The sequence below is a fragment of the Hyaena hyaena genome, unplaced genomic scaffold (assembly GCF_003009895.1).
Source record: "Hyaena hyaena isolate Hyena2069 unplaced genomic scaffold, ASM300989v1 scaffold_23, whole genome shotgun sequence".
Classification (NCBI taxonomy): Eukaryota; Metazoa; Chordata; class Mammalia; order Carnivora; family Hyaenidae; genus Hyaena; species Hyaena hyaena.
Window position 1 is genome coordinate 3,814,095 of NW_024080655.1, and position 17,339 is coordinate 3,831,433.

The 17,339-nt window shown below is 58.9% G+C and overlaps 1 protein-coding gene across 1 annotated transcript in view; it reads left to right on the forward strand.

The window, feature by feature from the left end:
• ALX4 (ALX homeobox 4) overlaps window positions 1-9,444 on the forward strand; it is a 41,095-nt gene extending 31,651 nt beyond the window's left edge. The window contains exons 2-4 of the mRNA XM_039226936.1: window positions 4-314; window positions 6,510-6,638; window positions 9,115-9,444. Coding sequence (XP_039082867.1) covers window positions 4-314; window positions 6,510-6,638; window positions 9,115-9,444 — 770 coding nt within the window. The remainder of the gene's footprint in view (window positions 1-3; window positions 315-6,509; window positions 6,639-9,114) is intronic.
• The last annotated feature ends 7,895 nt before the right edge of the window (window positions 9,445-17,339 follow it).

Sequence of the window (17,339 nt, forward strand, 5' to 3'; positions counted from 1 at the left end):
CAGCCAAAGAGAGCTCCCTGGGCGAGCCAGAGTTACCGCCTGACTCTGACACGGTGGGGATGGACAGCAGCTACCTCGGTGTGAAGGAGGCTGGGGTGAAGGGGACCCAGGACCGGGCCAGCGCCGACCTCCCCAGCCCGCTGGATAAGGCCGACTCAGAGAGCAACAAGGGCAAGAAGCGGCGGAACCGAACCACCTTCACCAGCTACCAGCTGGAGGAGCTGGAAAAAGTCTTCCAGAAGACCCACTACCCCGATGTGTACGCACGGGAGCAGCTGGCCATGAGGACAGACCTCACCGAGGCCCGCGTGCAGGTCAGTGAGGGCTCCTGGGGAGGGCTGGGGTGGAGAGAGCAGGGCCTGCCCCCAGACCGGTGGCCAAAGCTGGGACCGCCTGACTGTCCCTCAACCGCAGCAGGGCTTTCTTTATCTCAGTCCAAGGAGAACCTGCCCCTCACACCCCTGCTTCGACCGGAGCAAAGCTGCTTTTATCCACCTGACTACCAGGCCTCTTGCTCTGGTGGGAGGGGGGGCAGAATAAGGGGGGCCCTCAGTGGAGGGGCAGGAAGCCGGTTAGCTGGGTCTCTGGGCTCTGGGTGGTGTGAGCGTCCAGGCCCTTTCACAAAGGAGAAGATGACTGGGCTCTGCTCTCGAAGGCCCGTCTCTTAGGATGGAAACGGGATAGACCCGCAGACCCCCACGGCATTCCAGCGGGCAGAAGCAGAGAACCGCCGGCCCTTTCTGCCAAGATGGCGGCCTTCTCCTCCGCCGTTCAGCTCCCAAGTCAGCGTACCTTCTCCGTGAAGCCTCCCAGACGACCGTGGTGAAAGCAGAGCCCTCGACCACCATCCCGCACCAACCCAACAGACCCAAACAACACGGCCAGCCCACCCCCGCCCGGCAGAACCCAGCACGGCTCAACACTACCCAACAGAACGCAACTAACACACCGTAACCCAATCCCACACACTCAATATGATACAACCCAAGTCATCCCCAACCAACACAACGCAACGCAACGCAAGCAAACCAGGTCTGGCGCACCGTGCCGGGTGGCTTAAACGGTTCTATCCGTTTGTCTCCTCCCATTCTGCTGTGGCTTCCTGAGGGCAGGTACTGTCTGCTCTTTCATCACTGTACCCCCGCCACCTAGAGAAGGCGGAGCTCAGCGCAACCAGGGCAAGAAAGAAAGACTTGTAGGTGGGTGGACCTCCTATCCTCCCTCCTTGCATGAAGTTACAGCAAGAACAAGACCAGAGAGGAAGTAAAAACCTCCGAGGACCCAAAACATGGGTGACGAAAGCCATGCACTAGCACTCAGGCTTCAGCTTCGCACACATAAGTGTTGTGCTCCATCAGCTTTTCCAACCCAGAGCCTGTTAGAAATGGCAAATAAGGTATCGTCAGGCAGCCGTTTTTCACCCACTCCAGTGGGCTGGGGAAGTCAACAGCTTGACAGTCTGGCTTCTTTCTTTCTTTCTTTCTTTCTTTCTTTCTTTCTTTCTTTCTTTCTTTCTTTCTTTCTCTCTCTCTCTCTCTCTCTCTCTCTCTCTCTTTCTTTCTTTCTTTTTTTAACGCAGGACAGCTCAGCTGGGGCGGGCTCCGCTCAGAAGTGGGTCGGGTGCCAGGACAGAGAGTCTTCCCTCCTCAGCAGGCCCCAAGGGCGCCCCCTGCTGCATTAGTTCACCAAAGAACCTTCCCCAGAGCGTTTCTTTATTTTTTATTTTTTATTTTTTAATTTTTTTTTACAAAGAGTTTATTGTCCAAGTTGGTTTCCATATAACACCCAGTGCTCATCCCCATAAGTGCCTTCCTCCATGCCCATCTCCCCCTTCCCCCACCACACCCATGAGTCCTCAGTTTGTTCTCAGCATTCAAGAGTCTCTCAAGGTTTGCCTCCCTCCTTCTCCCCCACTAATTCCCCCCTTCTTCTCCCCCACGGTCCTCCATTAAGTTCCTCCTGATCCTCCTATACGTGCAAACATATGGTAACTGTCCTTCTCTGCCTGACTTATTTCGCTCAGCATAACACCCTCAAGGTCCATCCATGTAGCTACACATGGCCAGATTTCATTGTTTCTCATTGCCATGTAGTATTCCATTGTATAGATAAACCACATCTTCTTGATCCATTTGTCCGTTGATGGACACTTAGGCTCCTTCCATGTTTTGGCTATTGTTGAGAGTGCCTAATCTTTGACAAAGCAGGAAAAAGTATCCAATGGAAAAAAGACAGCCTCTTTAACAGATGGTGCTGGGAGAACTGGACAGCAGCATGCAGAAGAATGAAACTAGATCATTTTCTCACACCATACACAAAAATAATCCCCAGACCGTTTCTAAGGCATCAGTAAAAGGTTCATCCGTCTCAGTCACGTTCTGTTTAATCAGGCAGAGCATCCGTAGCACAGTCCAGAAATGTTTTCGTCGAAAATAGATATTGTGAAAAAGGACCCGCAGTTACCATGAATAGGTAGCCATCCGGAGCCATCCGGAAACTGCGTGTACCGGAGGTGAAAAGTCAGGTTTCGAGCCACAGGTTCCAGGGGTTGGGCCACCCCTTTTGCTCCTGCCTGGTGCCTGGTGAATGGCTGAGGAAGGAAGGCCGGGCAGCGGCAGCTTTACTGTGATTCCAGAACCTTCACACACCATCTTATTTGAATCAGGATAAGCCACCTCATATGCCTCAGAGTGTGGACAGGAACCCCAGAATCTGGCTTCAGCTCCGCCGGTGAATTGGAAGGAACTGAAGGAGGCAGTGGAGAAGGGCGACATTCCTGTAGACGCCGTGTTGGTGTGGGATAGACCAGTTCGCTCTAGGGGTAGTATGTGTGTCTTCCTAACAAATAGATGGGAGCGCCCAGGACTAGAATCCACTTAGCATCGAAGGAAGGATGGCTCTTCTCGGACAAAACATGGAAGAGACACTGGGGCACGTAGAACATTTTTCAGGTACTGTGATAGAGCTAAACTAGAGCGTTCCCTCTGCACATGTGTGTGCGTACACACACACACACACACACACACACACACAATTTATGCCTATTTCCAAAACGCGGTTGAGGCAGCTTACAATGAATGACTTATTATTTTCATCTAAGAACAAGAACAGTGTCATGAAATAGGAAGGTAATTATGTCAGACACCTAGGCTAAGAATCATAGTTGCCACGGAGCAGAAATTTCAACCCTGAGCTTCCCGGCAGTCAAGGCAGAAAGGGAAACCCCTAAGTGTTGCGTGTCTTATCATCTGAGAGGATGATCGTAGGAATACGGAATGTTAGTGCTGGAAAGGATCATCTGGAAAGGTCCTCAAGTGTGATAATAAGGAAGAGGAGGCCCACTTGTGATCAGGTGACTCAGTGGCAGAATCCAGGACTCCCGAGTTCCAGCCCGGTATTTCTTTTGGTTTAGCTTGCTGTGCCAGGACACGGGCCTTATTGTTCTGAGACTTTTCTTTGTATGAAGGCAGCAGGGTGGGTGGGACCTTCATGTGCGTCAGACCTCTGGATTGAGCCTGGCAGTGCCCCCAGGTTTGGGGGGAGTGGCGCGGGAGCCCCCTGCCTGCCTCTACCCAGTTTGCTCTGGGCCCATACTCAGCTGGGGGGAAGCCAGGTGCCTGGCGCAGTGTGGCGTTGGGGACAGGGAGGAGGCAGGGGGCTCCGAGATGGACCTTTCCTGGGAAGAAGCTCGGGGTTTGGCCTTGCTCCAGGGGCCTGTGGGGGCCTCTCTCTGCTGTCTGGGATTCCGATCTCCACAGCTGGTGTCTGAAGACAATAAGACAGAGGCCTCTCCGCCCTGGGCCACCCCGCCCTGGCCCCAGATGGGCTGCGGTTAGCGAGGCCCCCGCCAACACGGTTGGCTCCTTGGGGAGATGCCTGTGCTGAGCAGGCCCGGGCCGGGGTGGGCCAGGAGTGGGGTGGTCCTGGGGCGCGACACGCAGGCTGGGAGGCTGGACCTCATGGTCCCCTCTCCCCCTCAGGGTTGTCCTGTGGAGACAGGCTGGGGCCCCCGAGCCCTGAGGCACAGAGCATCTGTGGGGAGTTCTTAGAACTCCAGGCTCCAGGGCTCAGAAATGGAAGGACAGACGGACCTAATCTCCAGGCCCTCCACCGTGAGCTCTGGGGGTGGGGGGTGGGGAGGAGGGCCTGCGAGGCCAGCCCGCCACCACCCAGCTGATGCACCCGAGAGGCTGACTTAGCTCGAGGGCTCCCGCCTTGCCCAGAACAGGGCCCGGGGCTGCAGGCTGCGGAGGAGGGGGTGGGCAGTGCCGCTGCCCCGCAGCCTGGCCTCTCCTCTTGGTCTTTAACCCTCCGGTAAATCCCCGGCCTGGCCCTCCTCCACTCCGCTATCTCCGCGGTACTCCCCGCTCCCCCCCCACTGCTCCGCTGTCCTCCCAGATAACCCCAGCACCCCCACCTGGCACCCCCACCGTGCTTTCCAGCCCCCACATTCCATCGCCCCCCGCTGTGCTCCTCCTCCCACTTCTTGGACCCGGCCACCCCCTTCCAGTGCAACAGCTCCCCCCGGCCCCCCCCAGCCCATCCAGAGCCTGCATGACACCTTCACCTGCCACTCCCACCCGGGGGCTCCAGGGAACCCCCTCCCCGCCCTGCCCCACAGTGGCGGCTGCAGACAGTTTCCCTTACCTTCTCCCCACCCCCAAAAGAAAGAATGGAGCCATATATCTTGATGCCTGCAGTGGGCTTCTCCCCTCCCCCTGACTTCCCCCACAGAAAACCCTGGGAGGCTGAGGAAGGAGCGGAAAGACTGAGCTAAGCCTGCAGGAAATTAAACATGAAATGAAAACAACTTCTCTGATTCATTCTCTCATCCTGCCCCCCAGCCCCCCATTCCAGGCCGCTGATAAAGGGGGATCCCGTTTCAGCAGCACAGAGAGGAGACCCGATCCACCCTTGGCTCTCAGCGGGCGGCCTGGGCCCGGACCCCAGGAGCCCCTGGAGGAAAAGGGGCCCAGGAGGCTGCGGGGCAGGGGCTGAGTGCTTCTCCTAAAGCAGAGTCAAGACAGGGAAGAAGCGCTCTGAAAGCGTTGCCGGCCAGTGTGTGTGTGTGTGTGTGTGTGTGTGTGTGTGTGTGTGTGTGTGTGGAGAGAGAGAGAGACTTGTGCACACGTGTATCCTTGGGGTTAGGGTGGGTAAACTGAGGTACATCCCTGAACTCCCTCCCTGCCCCCACCCTCCTCACACTAACATGACACGCACACTCACACACACACACACCAGGTTTTTGTCCTCTTTCCTTTAGCGAAAGACAGCAAGAAAGGTCTGGAGCTATCAGTAAACAAGTGTGAAGTATCTTAAAAACTATGGCAGCATTTCTCATCTGTCTCACCCGCTGCTCTGTGAGGCACAACCCTTGTGAGGATGTCAGTCCAGATATTGGTCCCATTTTCCAGATAGAGAAACTGAGGCCAGTGGCAATGCCAGAATGGCTAGAAGCCAGCGCAGGCTGGGCAGACTCCGTGCTACCCTGCGGGGAGCCCTCAGGCCCTGCTCCTTCTCCCTCTTCCCAGGATGCCGGCGCTGTCAGGAAGGCCGCCAGTGGGGTGCTGTTGGGGTGTGCCCTCCTGCGCCTGCGTACAGACTGGCCGGTGCACCTCCAGCCGACAGGAGCCTCCCTCTGGGGTCTCCGAGCTCCGCCTTGGGCGGCTCAGCCTGAAGCCATTTCTGGAAGCTGATCCATCCCCTCTTCACACCTGTCTCTGCCTCAGATCTCAGGTCATGGGCAGGAGTCACAGGGCCCAAGTCCAGCTCTTGCCCGTGAACTTTGGGAAGTTTGTCTGCCTGCCGGAAACGTTCCTGCAAAGGAAATGGCCCCAATGGCCCCACCCACCCATCAGAGACCACAGCTCACACACCTGGCTCAGAGGCCACCCTCCCCACCACGTCCCCACTCAAGCCAATGTCCCACCCGCCCCTGCTCAGTGACAGCTGGCCCTTCACTCGTCCCCAGAGTCAGGCCACCCTCCACGTAAGACCTCACAGTGACCACTTCTACTGACCCCACACCGACCAAGAACAAACCGCTCTGCTTGGCAATGAGGCCCGCCACCATGGGACCTGTGTCCACGGTCCTTTCTGTCCCACCACCCCCCAGCTGGGCAGCGTGGCCTCCTGGGGTCCCCTGAAGATGCCCCGATGTTTCTGCACTCAGGCCCAGCCCCAGCCCGCCCCTCCGTGATGCAGGTCAGGCCACGCGGTGCTGGGGTTGGTTAGATGACCGGGTGCAGTGGCCGGTGGCGAGTTGCATGTGAGTGACAAGTGCCCGCTCTGGCTTCTGCAGCTTGGAAAAACGCAGTCAGGCCCAAGACCACGCCGTGGTTAGTTGGGGGTACGCTGCCTTCCCGACTGTCAGCACTGATCACTCTAGATTGTAAGCCTTGAGGCTGAAGACTGAGCCCGGGGGCCCTGGCCGTGCACTGTGACGGGTGGGGGCTTGAGGGCCCGGCTTACACTGCCTGACCCCGTGTGGCAACTGCTTTGTCCTGTAGGTCTGGTTCCAGAACCGAAGGGCCAAGTGGAGGAAGAGAGAGCGTTTTGGGCAGATGCAGCAGGTTCGAACCCACTTCTCCACCGCCTATGAGCTGCCCCTCCTCACCCGAGCTGAGAATTACGCCCAGGTAAGCCCCTGCCTCAAGCTGCCGGCTCCAGCTCCCCAGGTCCCTCGGGCTCTGGGAATGGGCACTTCCGAGGAGGGCTCGGGTCCCCTGAGATGGGACGCATGAGGCCCGGTCCGGGTGTGTGCCTGTCCATGCCTGACTGCGGGAGCCCCAAGGCCGTTTCTGCCCAATGTTAAGTGCTGGCCCAGGCTCGGGGACGTTAGGGAGGGGCGGGTTGTGATAGACGGGGCGGCTTTCCCCTCTGCCACTTTGCCGCTCTTGCTGTGGGCATCAGAGCCAGGGCAGGCTGCAGACCAGGGCCCCCAGGCCAGCAGGAGCCCCTCGGACTGTTTCCTCGAAGAGGGTGTGAGGCAAGGCCGTCGTGCATGCGGAAGTCCAAGTCCGCAGGTGGGCTGCCCTCTGGCCCCAAACCTTTCTCACTTCAGACAAGCCACAAGCTCTCCGAGCCTTGGTTTCTTTTCTTTTCTTTCTTTGTTTTTAATGTTTTTTATTTATGTCTGAGAGAGAGAGACAATATGAACAGGGGAGGGTCAGAGAGAGAGGGAGACACAGAATCTGAAACAGGCTCCAGGCTCTGAACTAGCTGTCAGCACAGAGCCCCATGAGGGGCCTGAGCCCACAAACTGTGAGATCGTCGTGACCTGAGCTGAAGTCAGACGCTCAACTGACTGAGTCACCCAGGTGCCCCTGAGCCTTGCTTTCTTCACCCGAAACTGGACCTGATAAAAGCACCCACCCTGGCTCGTCCGTGAGGTTGTTGAAAGGCAGAAATCAGACAAGTCCTTAGGGGAATAAACAGCCGGGTAAAGGGAGCTCTGCAGGCCTCGGCTCTCCCAGGCGACTGTCCCAACCTCCTCTCCGTCCCGTCCCGTCCTGTCCCGTCTGTCAGCCGGTCCCCATTCTAGTGACACTGGAGTCTTCAGTGGGTGTGAAGGGGTGAGAAGAGTGAGGAATGGCTGGCACCCAGAGCTGAGCTGTCTCTCTGGCTGAGTCCCCTCCTCACACCCCTCGGTCTGTCTGGTGGAGGTGACCGCTCCCTCCCCTCGGGTCCCTTAATGGTGGTGGCAGCGTGGCCTCTGCCTTCAGCTCTGGGCCTGCCCCAGCGGGCACGGAGTCAGGCCTTCTGTCTCCTTGAAGACTGTCTGTCCCAGGGCCCTGCTGTCCCACAGCCGCTGGGCACCCCTCCTGGACCAGCTCTGTCCCTCCCCCGCAGGATTCAAGTGCGGGGGACAGGGGTCAGGCCTGGGGTGAGGCTGGGGAACGTGGGGTGTCACACGTGTGTCCGGGCACACACACACCCCTATTTTCAGCCCCTGCTGCATGCTTTCATCTCTCCCCTCCCTCCGTCCCGGGAGGATGGGCCTCTGGCCTGGCTCCTGGGCCTGCCTCTCTGCTGCCTGAGCTCCCTGCTGGAGGGAGGGGGCGACCAGCCCAGGGCGGGCTCGTCTCTCCCACCCTCCCACCTGCAGCACCACATCTCACACGCTGGCCTCTTGACCGAGGGGAGGGGAAAGGCCCCGATTCCTCGTCACCCAACCAGGAGGAATGTGGTCAGGCCCCTCTAGTTGCCATGGCAATGCCCCTGGGACGTGGGGGCAGAGCTCCCTCCTCTCTTGGCCTTGGAATCCCTTCCCTGCGTGCACTACAAGCACGGGTGGGGGGAGGGGCGGACAGCAGGAGTTGCCTGAGGGCCACCGGGAGTCCCAGGCGCGTGGAGGGGAGGTCGCCTTCTCCCCTGGTCCTGCTCGCCCTGCCCGTCCACAGCACAGGTCTGCCTCCAGTCCACCCAACCAGCTGCCGAGCACCCCTCTCTCTGTCTGTCTGTCTCTCTCTCTCACACAGACACACACACGTGCATGCGCACGCACGCGCATCCTGGCATGTGGGCACCCAGTCTGGCTCCATCCATCCCCTCATGCGCACTCGTGGCCTTCTGGGGCGCCCCCTTCCATCCTACGTCCCGCAGCCCCGGGGACACTGCCCTTGCACCCTTCACCACTGGTCTCGCCATGAGGGAGACTGGGCCCCACTGCCTGGCCCTGCCCCCTCCACACCACAGCCCGCACGCCCACAGCCCGTGTCCCCAGCGCCAGAGCTCTCTGAGCTGCTCAGGAACCTGGGACGCCCCAGGCCTGACGTGGAGCTGGCCAGGGCGGGGAGGGGGGCCCTCAGCTGGCTGGCTGTGCCCAGAAGGCAGCCCTGTTACTGGGCCCTTGATGAGGTCTGAAGTTCAGTCCTTGGAACAGAATTTCTCTCTGCTGGGAACAGAGGAGCCCAAGCATAACACCCGAACCCTCCGGGGTCTGGATGCCGTAAAGGTTTTGAGAGGCTCCCGGGTGAACACTCCAGGATGATTTCATCCTAAAGATGGACCCATAAGCGGGGAGAGGTCATCTGGGGGTAGCCCCTTGCGTACCCGCCACCCGCACCCCTGCCCCGGACAAGCCTGCGACATCTCTCCCTTCCGTCTCCCCAGATTCAGAACCCATCCTGGATCGGCAACAACGGGGCTGCGTCACCAGTGCCAGCCTGCGTGGTCCCCTGCGACCCCGTGCCTGCCTGCATGTCCCCTCACACCCACCCCCCTGGCTCTGGGGCCAGCGGCGTCACCGACTTCCTGAGCGTCTCTGGGGCCGGCAGTCATGTGGGCCAGACACACATGAGTGGCCTGTTTGGAGCAGCGGGGCTCAGCCCAGGCCTCAACGGCTACGAGCTCAACGGAGAGCCGGACCGCAAGACCTCGAGCATCGCGGCCCTCCGCATGAAGGCCAAGGAGCACAGTGCGGCCATCTCCTGGGCCACATGACAGGGCACCTCTCAGCCCATCCCCATGCCCTCCCCCACCTCGGGGCACTGGCCACGCCCATGCTTTCCAGGCCCCCAGCCTCCCGTTTGACTTTCCTCCTAGGAACCTGGCCTGGGCCAGGGGCCTGGCCCTCAGCACTTTCAGCCGCCCCAAGTGTGAGGCCCCATGGACCGCTGCGGGGAGGGGGGGGGCCAGGTCCCGCCTTCCCTGGCACTGAGGCCGAGACCCCTGCTCCTGGCCAGAGGCAGTGGCGGAAGCCAGGTGGCCGAGTTTTGCAGCTTTGCATCCATTATAAGCTGAAGACCCTCTCTCCCCGCCCCTGCTCCTCTGCCCTGCCCGGTTTGGGGGCCAAGGATAGATTCCCATCCAGACCGAGCAGCGGCCACGTGCAGTCATGTCCGTCCTTCCCTCTGCTGTGTGGTCCCCTGGTCACCAGGCCAGTGACCGTGTCTGGAGAACAGGCCGCCCTGCAGAGTTGGCTTCCCGCCCTCCCATCTCCTTTCCTCCTCCCAAAGCCTGTGGAATCCGACCTCCTGGGCCCAACGCACCGCCTCGCCTTCACCCACCTGGCTGTCCCCTGTGCTGGCCCCACCTGGAGGGGTGGACGGAACAGGAGAGGCGCCCGAGTGGAAGAATCCTGCTGTCATCCAGCGACGCTGGCATCTAGGACAGTCCCTGAGGGGGCACGTTCCAGCCCCCTCGCTCCCGGAGACTGTGGATCTAGGTGAACACCGCAGGGGCGGACACAGGCCACCCACGATGCCCACAGTGCTGGAGGAAGAAGAAAAGCTTCTAGGGAGAGGAAGAGCTGCGGGGAGGTGTGCGGGAGGGGACAGGGTGCCTGTTACAGTGCGAACGTCTGCGCAGCTTCGTGCTGCAGCCAGCCAGGCCCCTGCAGGGGGACCTGGGGACGCTTGTCCCCTCCCCGCCATTCTGGCCTCTGGCCAGGGCTGCTGAGCAGTGCCCGGCATGGAAGGATGTCCCCTCGGAACACAGAAGTTAGGGCCTTGGAGCCTTGCTGGCAGGGTGGTCGAGAGCAGTGTGCGGAATTTGCTAACGGACGTGTGTTCGCACTCGGCCTCTCAGCCTTTACACCGCTTCAGACTGCCTGTCCCTCCCCGGCCATCCCTGGAGCAGCACCAGACCTGCCCAGAACCTTCCGCAGGGGGCCGGGGGGAGAGGGTGTGCTCTGAGTTCTTAGCCTGCTCTCGCACTTCTCCCCTAGGGCATTAGGAATCTCAGCCCGTCTCTCCAGCCTCTAGAGGGGCTGTTGCGCTAAGATCCCCTGAGTCACTTGCTCTGTCCCAGTTGTGGGGGGCAGGGTGCCCCCCAGAAGCAGGTTTCCCTGCTTGTGGAAGGAGCTTCCTTCTGTGGAAGACCTCGCGTCTGCCTGACTGGAGACTCGCAGCTCGAGTTTTGGCATCAGGTCCCAGCCATCACCGAAGCCTGTGGTGCACAGTACCCGTCCTCTGAGGCGCCTCCGGCAGGCAGCCCCTGGGGAGAAGCCCCCCCCCAACTTTTCCCACCTCTCCCTTGGTCCTGTCGGTGGGGACGGCCAAGTCCAGCGGGCTCGGGGGACCTACACGCAGGACAGCCTCTCGGCTTCGGTGGAGGGCGAGAGCCTCTGGAGGTTTAGAAGGAATCACAGTGCCCACCTCTGCCTCGTGTTCCCCGCTCCCTGGAGACAGGACTGGGAAGGACCTGGCTTTGGCTCCCTTCGTCAGAGTCAGACCTCTCTGCCAACCGTAGCTCTAATATCTGACCTTCCACGAGTGACAAGCACACTGGACATTGAGTGAGATGTTCTCCCGGGCTCGGCTTTAAATGTTTCCTATATCTGAGGGTCTGGGCGTGACTCTTAGGAAGCCTTTTCCGGTGCTGAGGTTCCCTGAGATTACTCGGGCTCCCAAAAGCTAGGAAGGGAAAGGGAGAGGCACGTAAGGCTGGGGATAGTTCCCTGTCTTCCCCTCAAGGGCTCTGGTGGCTGCGAGGGACATGGGAGGAGCCCTTGCCGTCGGTCCGTCCTCACCCAGGAGGGAATCGACATCAGAGATGAAGAACCAGGAGAACACCAGGGGGGCGGGGTGCTTTAGGTGAATCCTTCTGGATTCAATTCCTCTATCTGACTGCTGGGTGACACCTCAGTCAGACAAATTTCAACCAAAAAGCCTGAGAAGAGAAAACCTCTAAGGGAGGAAGGCTCTGTGGCTCTGGCTGTCCTTCCCACCAGCACAGCCAAGTATTTATGAGCCTTGGGTGCGAAATGGGCCTGTGCATCTCCCCACAGGGAGGTCTCCCCACCTGCCCTGAGGCCTCCCTTCACCGTGTCCCGGCTCCCCAGGCTGGCCCAACGCTCTGAGAATCGTAGAACCGTAGAGCTGGAGGGACTTAAAAACCTTCTACTTCGTGCAGTCCCTTCACCAGGGAGATGAGAGGGTCCCAGCCCCGGGGACGGGGGGGCGGGGGGAAGTGACTGCCCCGAGGAGCAGGCATCACGGGTGGCCTTAGCCCGCATCGGGTGGCGGTGCCTCACGCGGCATCTCCGCTCTCTGCTGGAGGTCCTTCGTCTCCTCGGCCTACCCTCTGGTTCCTTCCCAGTGGGTGGCGAGGCCCAGGCCTTCGAGGGCTGGAGGCATCTCCGCGGCAGCTCCCGCGAGGGCCCAGCAAGCGTGGGTGACGCACCAGGGCTGGCTGGCCTCCTCGGGGGCGAGGTGTCAGGAGGGCGGGCGGAGAGGGGAGCCAGCCTGCTCTGTGGGTCACCGCTAAGTGAATAAGCTACCAGAGGTGAGGATTCCCTTTGGCTACCTGCCTAAGATCTCAGCAGAGATGAGGACGCAGCCCTGCGGGAGCGAGCGGCCCACTGGGCCAGCCTCCTCAACACTGAGAGCCTCCGATCCCCGCCGGGAACACGGCCGGGTGGCCCGGGCTTGACACAAAGGTGCTGCTACCACCCTCAGATGCCCTCACACTCCCAGGGCCTGGGAGGAGAGGGCTCTGGGGACACACAGAGAGGCTTGTCCCCAGGTCTTCAACGGCACGTGGAGGACACGGGCTTTGTAACTTTTCTTGAATCCTTTCAACTATACTTGATTCTCGGCTCTCACTACCGCGCCTCCAGCTCTGGGAAGCACGGTGGCCAGGTGAGTTCAGAGACACTGCGATCGTGAGGTGGGTCCCCAGCACACACCGCAATGGCCACACGGGGCCCAGCCCCGGAGCCCCGCCTGCCCTCTCTTTGGCTGGGCAGACAAGAGGAGTTTTTCCATGAAAGTTGCCGTGTATCTTGCTTCCGCAGCCGTCCTCTCTCTGGGCCGGGGTGTGGGGAGACCCAACTCGTAGGACACACCCTGGGGCTTCTGGTCGGCTTGATGGCCCTGTCAGGTGCAAAGGCAAGTAAGACAAGCTTGGGGGAGGATGGTTGGCAAATTGGCTCCCCCCCACCCCCAGGATAATAACCCACGGCCATAAAAGAGAAAGCGGAGAAGACAAGAACCTACTTCCAAACCACAACCCGACTTCACCTCACCAAGGATGCTGTAGGGACAAGAGGCATTCTGGTGACCCAGACATTACCTAATCTTGCCCTCCCCTCCCCCCCTTCACGTACATACATAGAGCTAGGCCTTTATACTACTGATTTTGAAGGACAGTTTTCAATGCCTAATAGTCTGTTTGGATGTGCAGTGGCTGAAAAGAGCTGAGTGCTAGGAACGTGCGTGAACCTCAGCTAACACTGACTTTTCTCATTGTAAGATATTTTTAACCCTGTATAAACGCAACTTTTTCCTTTAGCTTAATGGCCTGGGGTGGAATATTAAAAATATATATTAAAAATACATAAAAATTTCAGAAAAAAAATGTATAAAAAAATGAGGTCAGTTCCATAAAGTTTTACTGCCTACTACCACCATGTAACGACATTATAGCAAAATATTAAAAGAATCCTTCTTGCCTTTTAAAGTAAGTTATTGCACTTACATCTTCTTTGGGAGGGGAGGAATATTTGATGAGAAGGGGACCTCGGGCCCAGGCCGGGGGCCACGTGGAGAGCGGAAGCAAAGGGACACTCCGGGGCACCCGATGCCCGGCACTGCCCCAAACTGTCTTGTTTGCTTGGTGTTTGCAATAAACTCCTTCTCCTTCCTCCTTTCAACTGGAACCTGTCTGTTTTGTTCCTGACTTGTGACAGATGAAATGTGATCAGAGGGGCCTCTGAAATCTCACATTAATTGAAGTCGGCAAAAAATACTAACAGTGCCCTTTTGAACTGCTGACACAGTACAGAATGGATTACCCGGGCTAGATTAACAACAGGTGGCCGGCCGGGGCTCCTGCAACAGAGAAGGGGTGCATGGCCCGCCAGGGTCCGGGACAGCCCCCTTTCCTCCCAGAGGACCTTCCCTGCACGGCAGGCAACCTGGGGGGAAGAAGAAGGCAGTGGGTGAGGGGACCAGAGTCTGCCCCTCAGGCAGCAGAAAGGGTCCCAGTGCATCTTGGGTACACTCGGCACTGCCCGTGCCCGGAGGTCTTCAGAGCGGCCCAGCCAGCCCATTGGTCACAGAGGGGCCAGTCTGCGTTTCCAGGGGCATCCCGAAGGCAGAGAGGGCAAGGACGTGGAGGGCCGGGGCAGCGAGGCCTGGCCGTGTGGCACAGAGCGTGAGGCAGGCCCCGTCCCAGCTCTGCTTCTCGGTGGCTGAGGGAACCGAGGCCTGACTGGATGACTTTTGAGGCAAGGCTCTACAAGCAAATTAGGAAGCAGGGAGGGCCCAGGTCCTGCTACAGAATAGGTACTTCCCTGCTTTCCGACATGAAGGTGACTTGAGGCAGGGCTGCTGTGTGCAGGGGGGACTCAGCTCTCACATCATCATGGCTCACAAGCCTATCCCCCGGTGCACCTGAGCGGCTCAATTGGTTGAGCACCCGACTCTTGATTTCGGCCCAGGTCATGATCCCAGGGTCGTGGGATGGAGTCCCGCATTGGACTCCGCGTGGAGCCTGCTTGAGATTCTCTCCCCCTCTGCCCCTCTCCCAGCCTCATGTGCGCCCTCCTCTCTAAAAGATAAAAATAAAAAATAAATAAGTCTGTCCTGACGAGTTTCCCGACTTGGGGGAGGACGATGTGGAGAGCACACATAGTACACATGCACGGGCCTTTGCGAGCTGGTGTGACAGTAGTGACCTAAAGGACAATGACTGTTCCCCAAAGAAAGACCTCTCTCTCTGGTTACCAGCGGTGAGAGTCACAGGAATGTCCTTTTCAGCCTCTCTTTCCAGCTATTTAAATGTTACTTTGTTGGAGCCACATGCCCGATTTGGTACCTGTGGTGAGTAGGTTCATATTCAGTATAAACCCAACCGGTTTTAGGTTGGCCTAGGCTGGGACCCTGTTCTTTTAGAAAGATATCTGTCACCTCTCGGGGCCCAGAGTCATGGTAGCACTTGGAATGTCCATCCCAAATCACTGCCAAGTACCCGGGCAAGAGCTGCCGCAGGGCCAGGGCCAGGCCCCGTGCCCGCCTTGCGCCCCCCGCTCTGGTCCGTGGTTGCTGAGCAGCCCCAGTGTCCCGGGGTCCCCGTGAGTGCTACTGCCCACATGTGGGGTGGCTTCCCAGGGTCGTTCAGGCCTTCCCGGTGACCCCAGTCACCCTTCCCCGGGACCCGGGGCCTCTGAGTAGCATCTCTGGGAGGCCAGGCCAGCAAGGCTTCCTCCGATATGGACTGTAGCTCAGCCTGTCCCTGTCTGGCTGCCGGGATGGCTCACTGCTCCCCGCACCACTGGGGCCTTTCACTGGGCCGCACCGCTGGATGAGCAGCCCTGTTAGGGGGCCTGTCTGCCCCCTGCAAGCCGCCCGCACCCGGAGAACTCCTGTCGGGTTCCTCCTGATGGCAAGACCCTCTGTGAAGCCCTTCCTTAAGTCCGGGCCCCCACCCCTGCCTCCACCCGTGGCCAACTGCTGGCCCCTGTGTGCTCCCACAGAGCTGTCTGTCATACGATTTCAGCACATAATCCACATACATTATTTATCTGCCTGATGGCCCCACATGCCTAAAGGCTCCAAGGAGAGACAGGCCGCTTCTGTTCCCAACTGGCTGTCTTCGACAATACTCAGCTGAGTAGCCGGGCAAATAAAGGGGAAGATGGGAAGGAGGCCATGCTCTGTTTGGTTCACGATGGGACGGGGAAGGTCAGAGGAGGGAGTCAGGTGGGGAGAGCTGGCAGTGGGCTCAGGCCACTAGGGATCAGCCAGGAGTGAGCTCAGAGCTGCCACCGGGCTGTGGCCCTGGCCGGCCCTGTTCCGCCAGAGCTCGTGTGTGCTCGGGCCCAAGCCGGAATGGGAAGCCTGGCTTCTCGGTCTAGTCCTCCTGGGGTTGGGCCAGCACGAGGCCAGCACCCCAAGACGGCCTGAGAGGTCTCACATCCCAGAGTGCTCATCTCAGACCTTTCCTGCGGAGTCCTGGGCTCGAACCACAAGTCACCCCCGATAATCCCAATGCCCCTAAGCCATCTGCACCTACACCTGCCTCCGGGTGGGCTCCGTGGGCAGGGCAAGTGGGCGTTTATCGACAGAAAGCCCGGTAGCTGCTGGGGGGCGGGGCAGGGCCTCAGTGGTGGTCTTCTCCCCGCACAGACCCAGCTGCCGAGCAACAATAGGCCCTCCACAAACAGCCCGTCCCCCAAATCGGGCCACCGCATGCCGTCTGTGCGTTCAGAAGTGAGGAGATGCATGCCAGCCCCAGAGACAGTGGGGTGTGAGAGTTGACATTTTCCCAGAAATTCTGTGATTCCAAACAGATTTTTTTTTTTTTTTTTTTAGCTCCACACAGACCAACAGGCTTGGGGAAGGCAAACTTCCGAAAAGAACTCCAGTTTATGACCATGTGCGCACCATGTGTTAAGTAAGGTGTTGCCTTAAGTAGTTGGGAGCAAACTCACTGTGGGGCCGGGGTGAGATCTCCCCGGAGCCCCGGTTGGGGCACACTTCAGAGGCACAGAGGTGATGCTGTTCGTGGCATACCCACGAACCTGGGGGCTCTCCTCTGGTGGCATCATGAGCCCTCCCACCCCCACTGTCCCTTCTCTGGCCTCGACCCACAGTGGATCTCTGTGAAGCCGAGGCTCTGTGAGAAAGACAGGACCTTAAGGCCAAGCTGTACCGTGGAGAGAGAATGAAAAGAATGTGTGCGCATGTGTGTGGGGAGCACGAGGGAAGAGAAAAGGGTCTGATGAAGGGTGATGTCTCCTTCTAGAGGTGGCTTTGGACAGTTCTGTTCAGACGAAAGTGTGGAAAAGCATAAGCCAGGAAGCCACGTGGTGGAGCAGAGGACAGGAGACCTGGGTTTCACAACTGAGTTTACAACCCGTTAGCTTCGTTCTTTCAAGCAACCTCTGACTTCCAGTTTCTTCATCTGCAAAATGGGGACAACCAGCTTCTCTCACAAGACGGTCATGAAGGCCAAGAGAATGAAAGCCTTTGAAACCTAGTGACAAGCTGTACAGGCAGGAGAAGTAATGCCCTCTGGGGTCTGGGAAGGGCCACGGGGCTGGCCAAGTGGCCAAGGGGCAGATGCCAAAGCCTGGGTACTGCTTCACGAAGTGTGCCGCCGGCCTGGGAAGCGCTAAGCATCCCCGGGAGGTGATGGCAGAAGGCCCGTGGTGAGCAGTGCAGGAGTCAGAACAAGATGCCACACACTGAGTGGCTTAGATAATGGCTATTGTCTCACAGCTCTGGAGGCTAGACGTCCACGGTCAAGGTTCTGGTGGACTTGGTTTCTAGAGAGGCTTAGCTTCTGGCTTGTGGACGGTCACTTTCTCACTGTGTCCACGCATGGCCTCATCTCTGCTCGTGCAGAAGAGATCTCTGGTGTCTTGTCTTTTCTAAAAGGACATCAGTCCC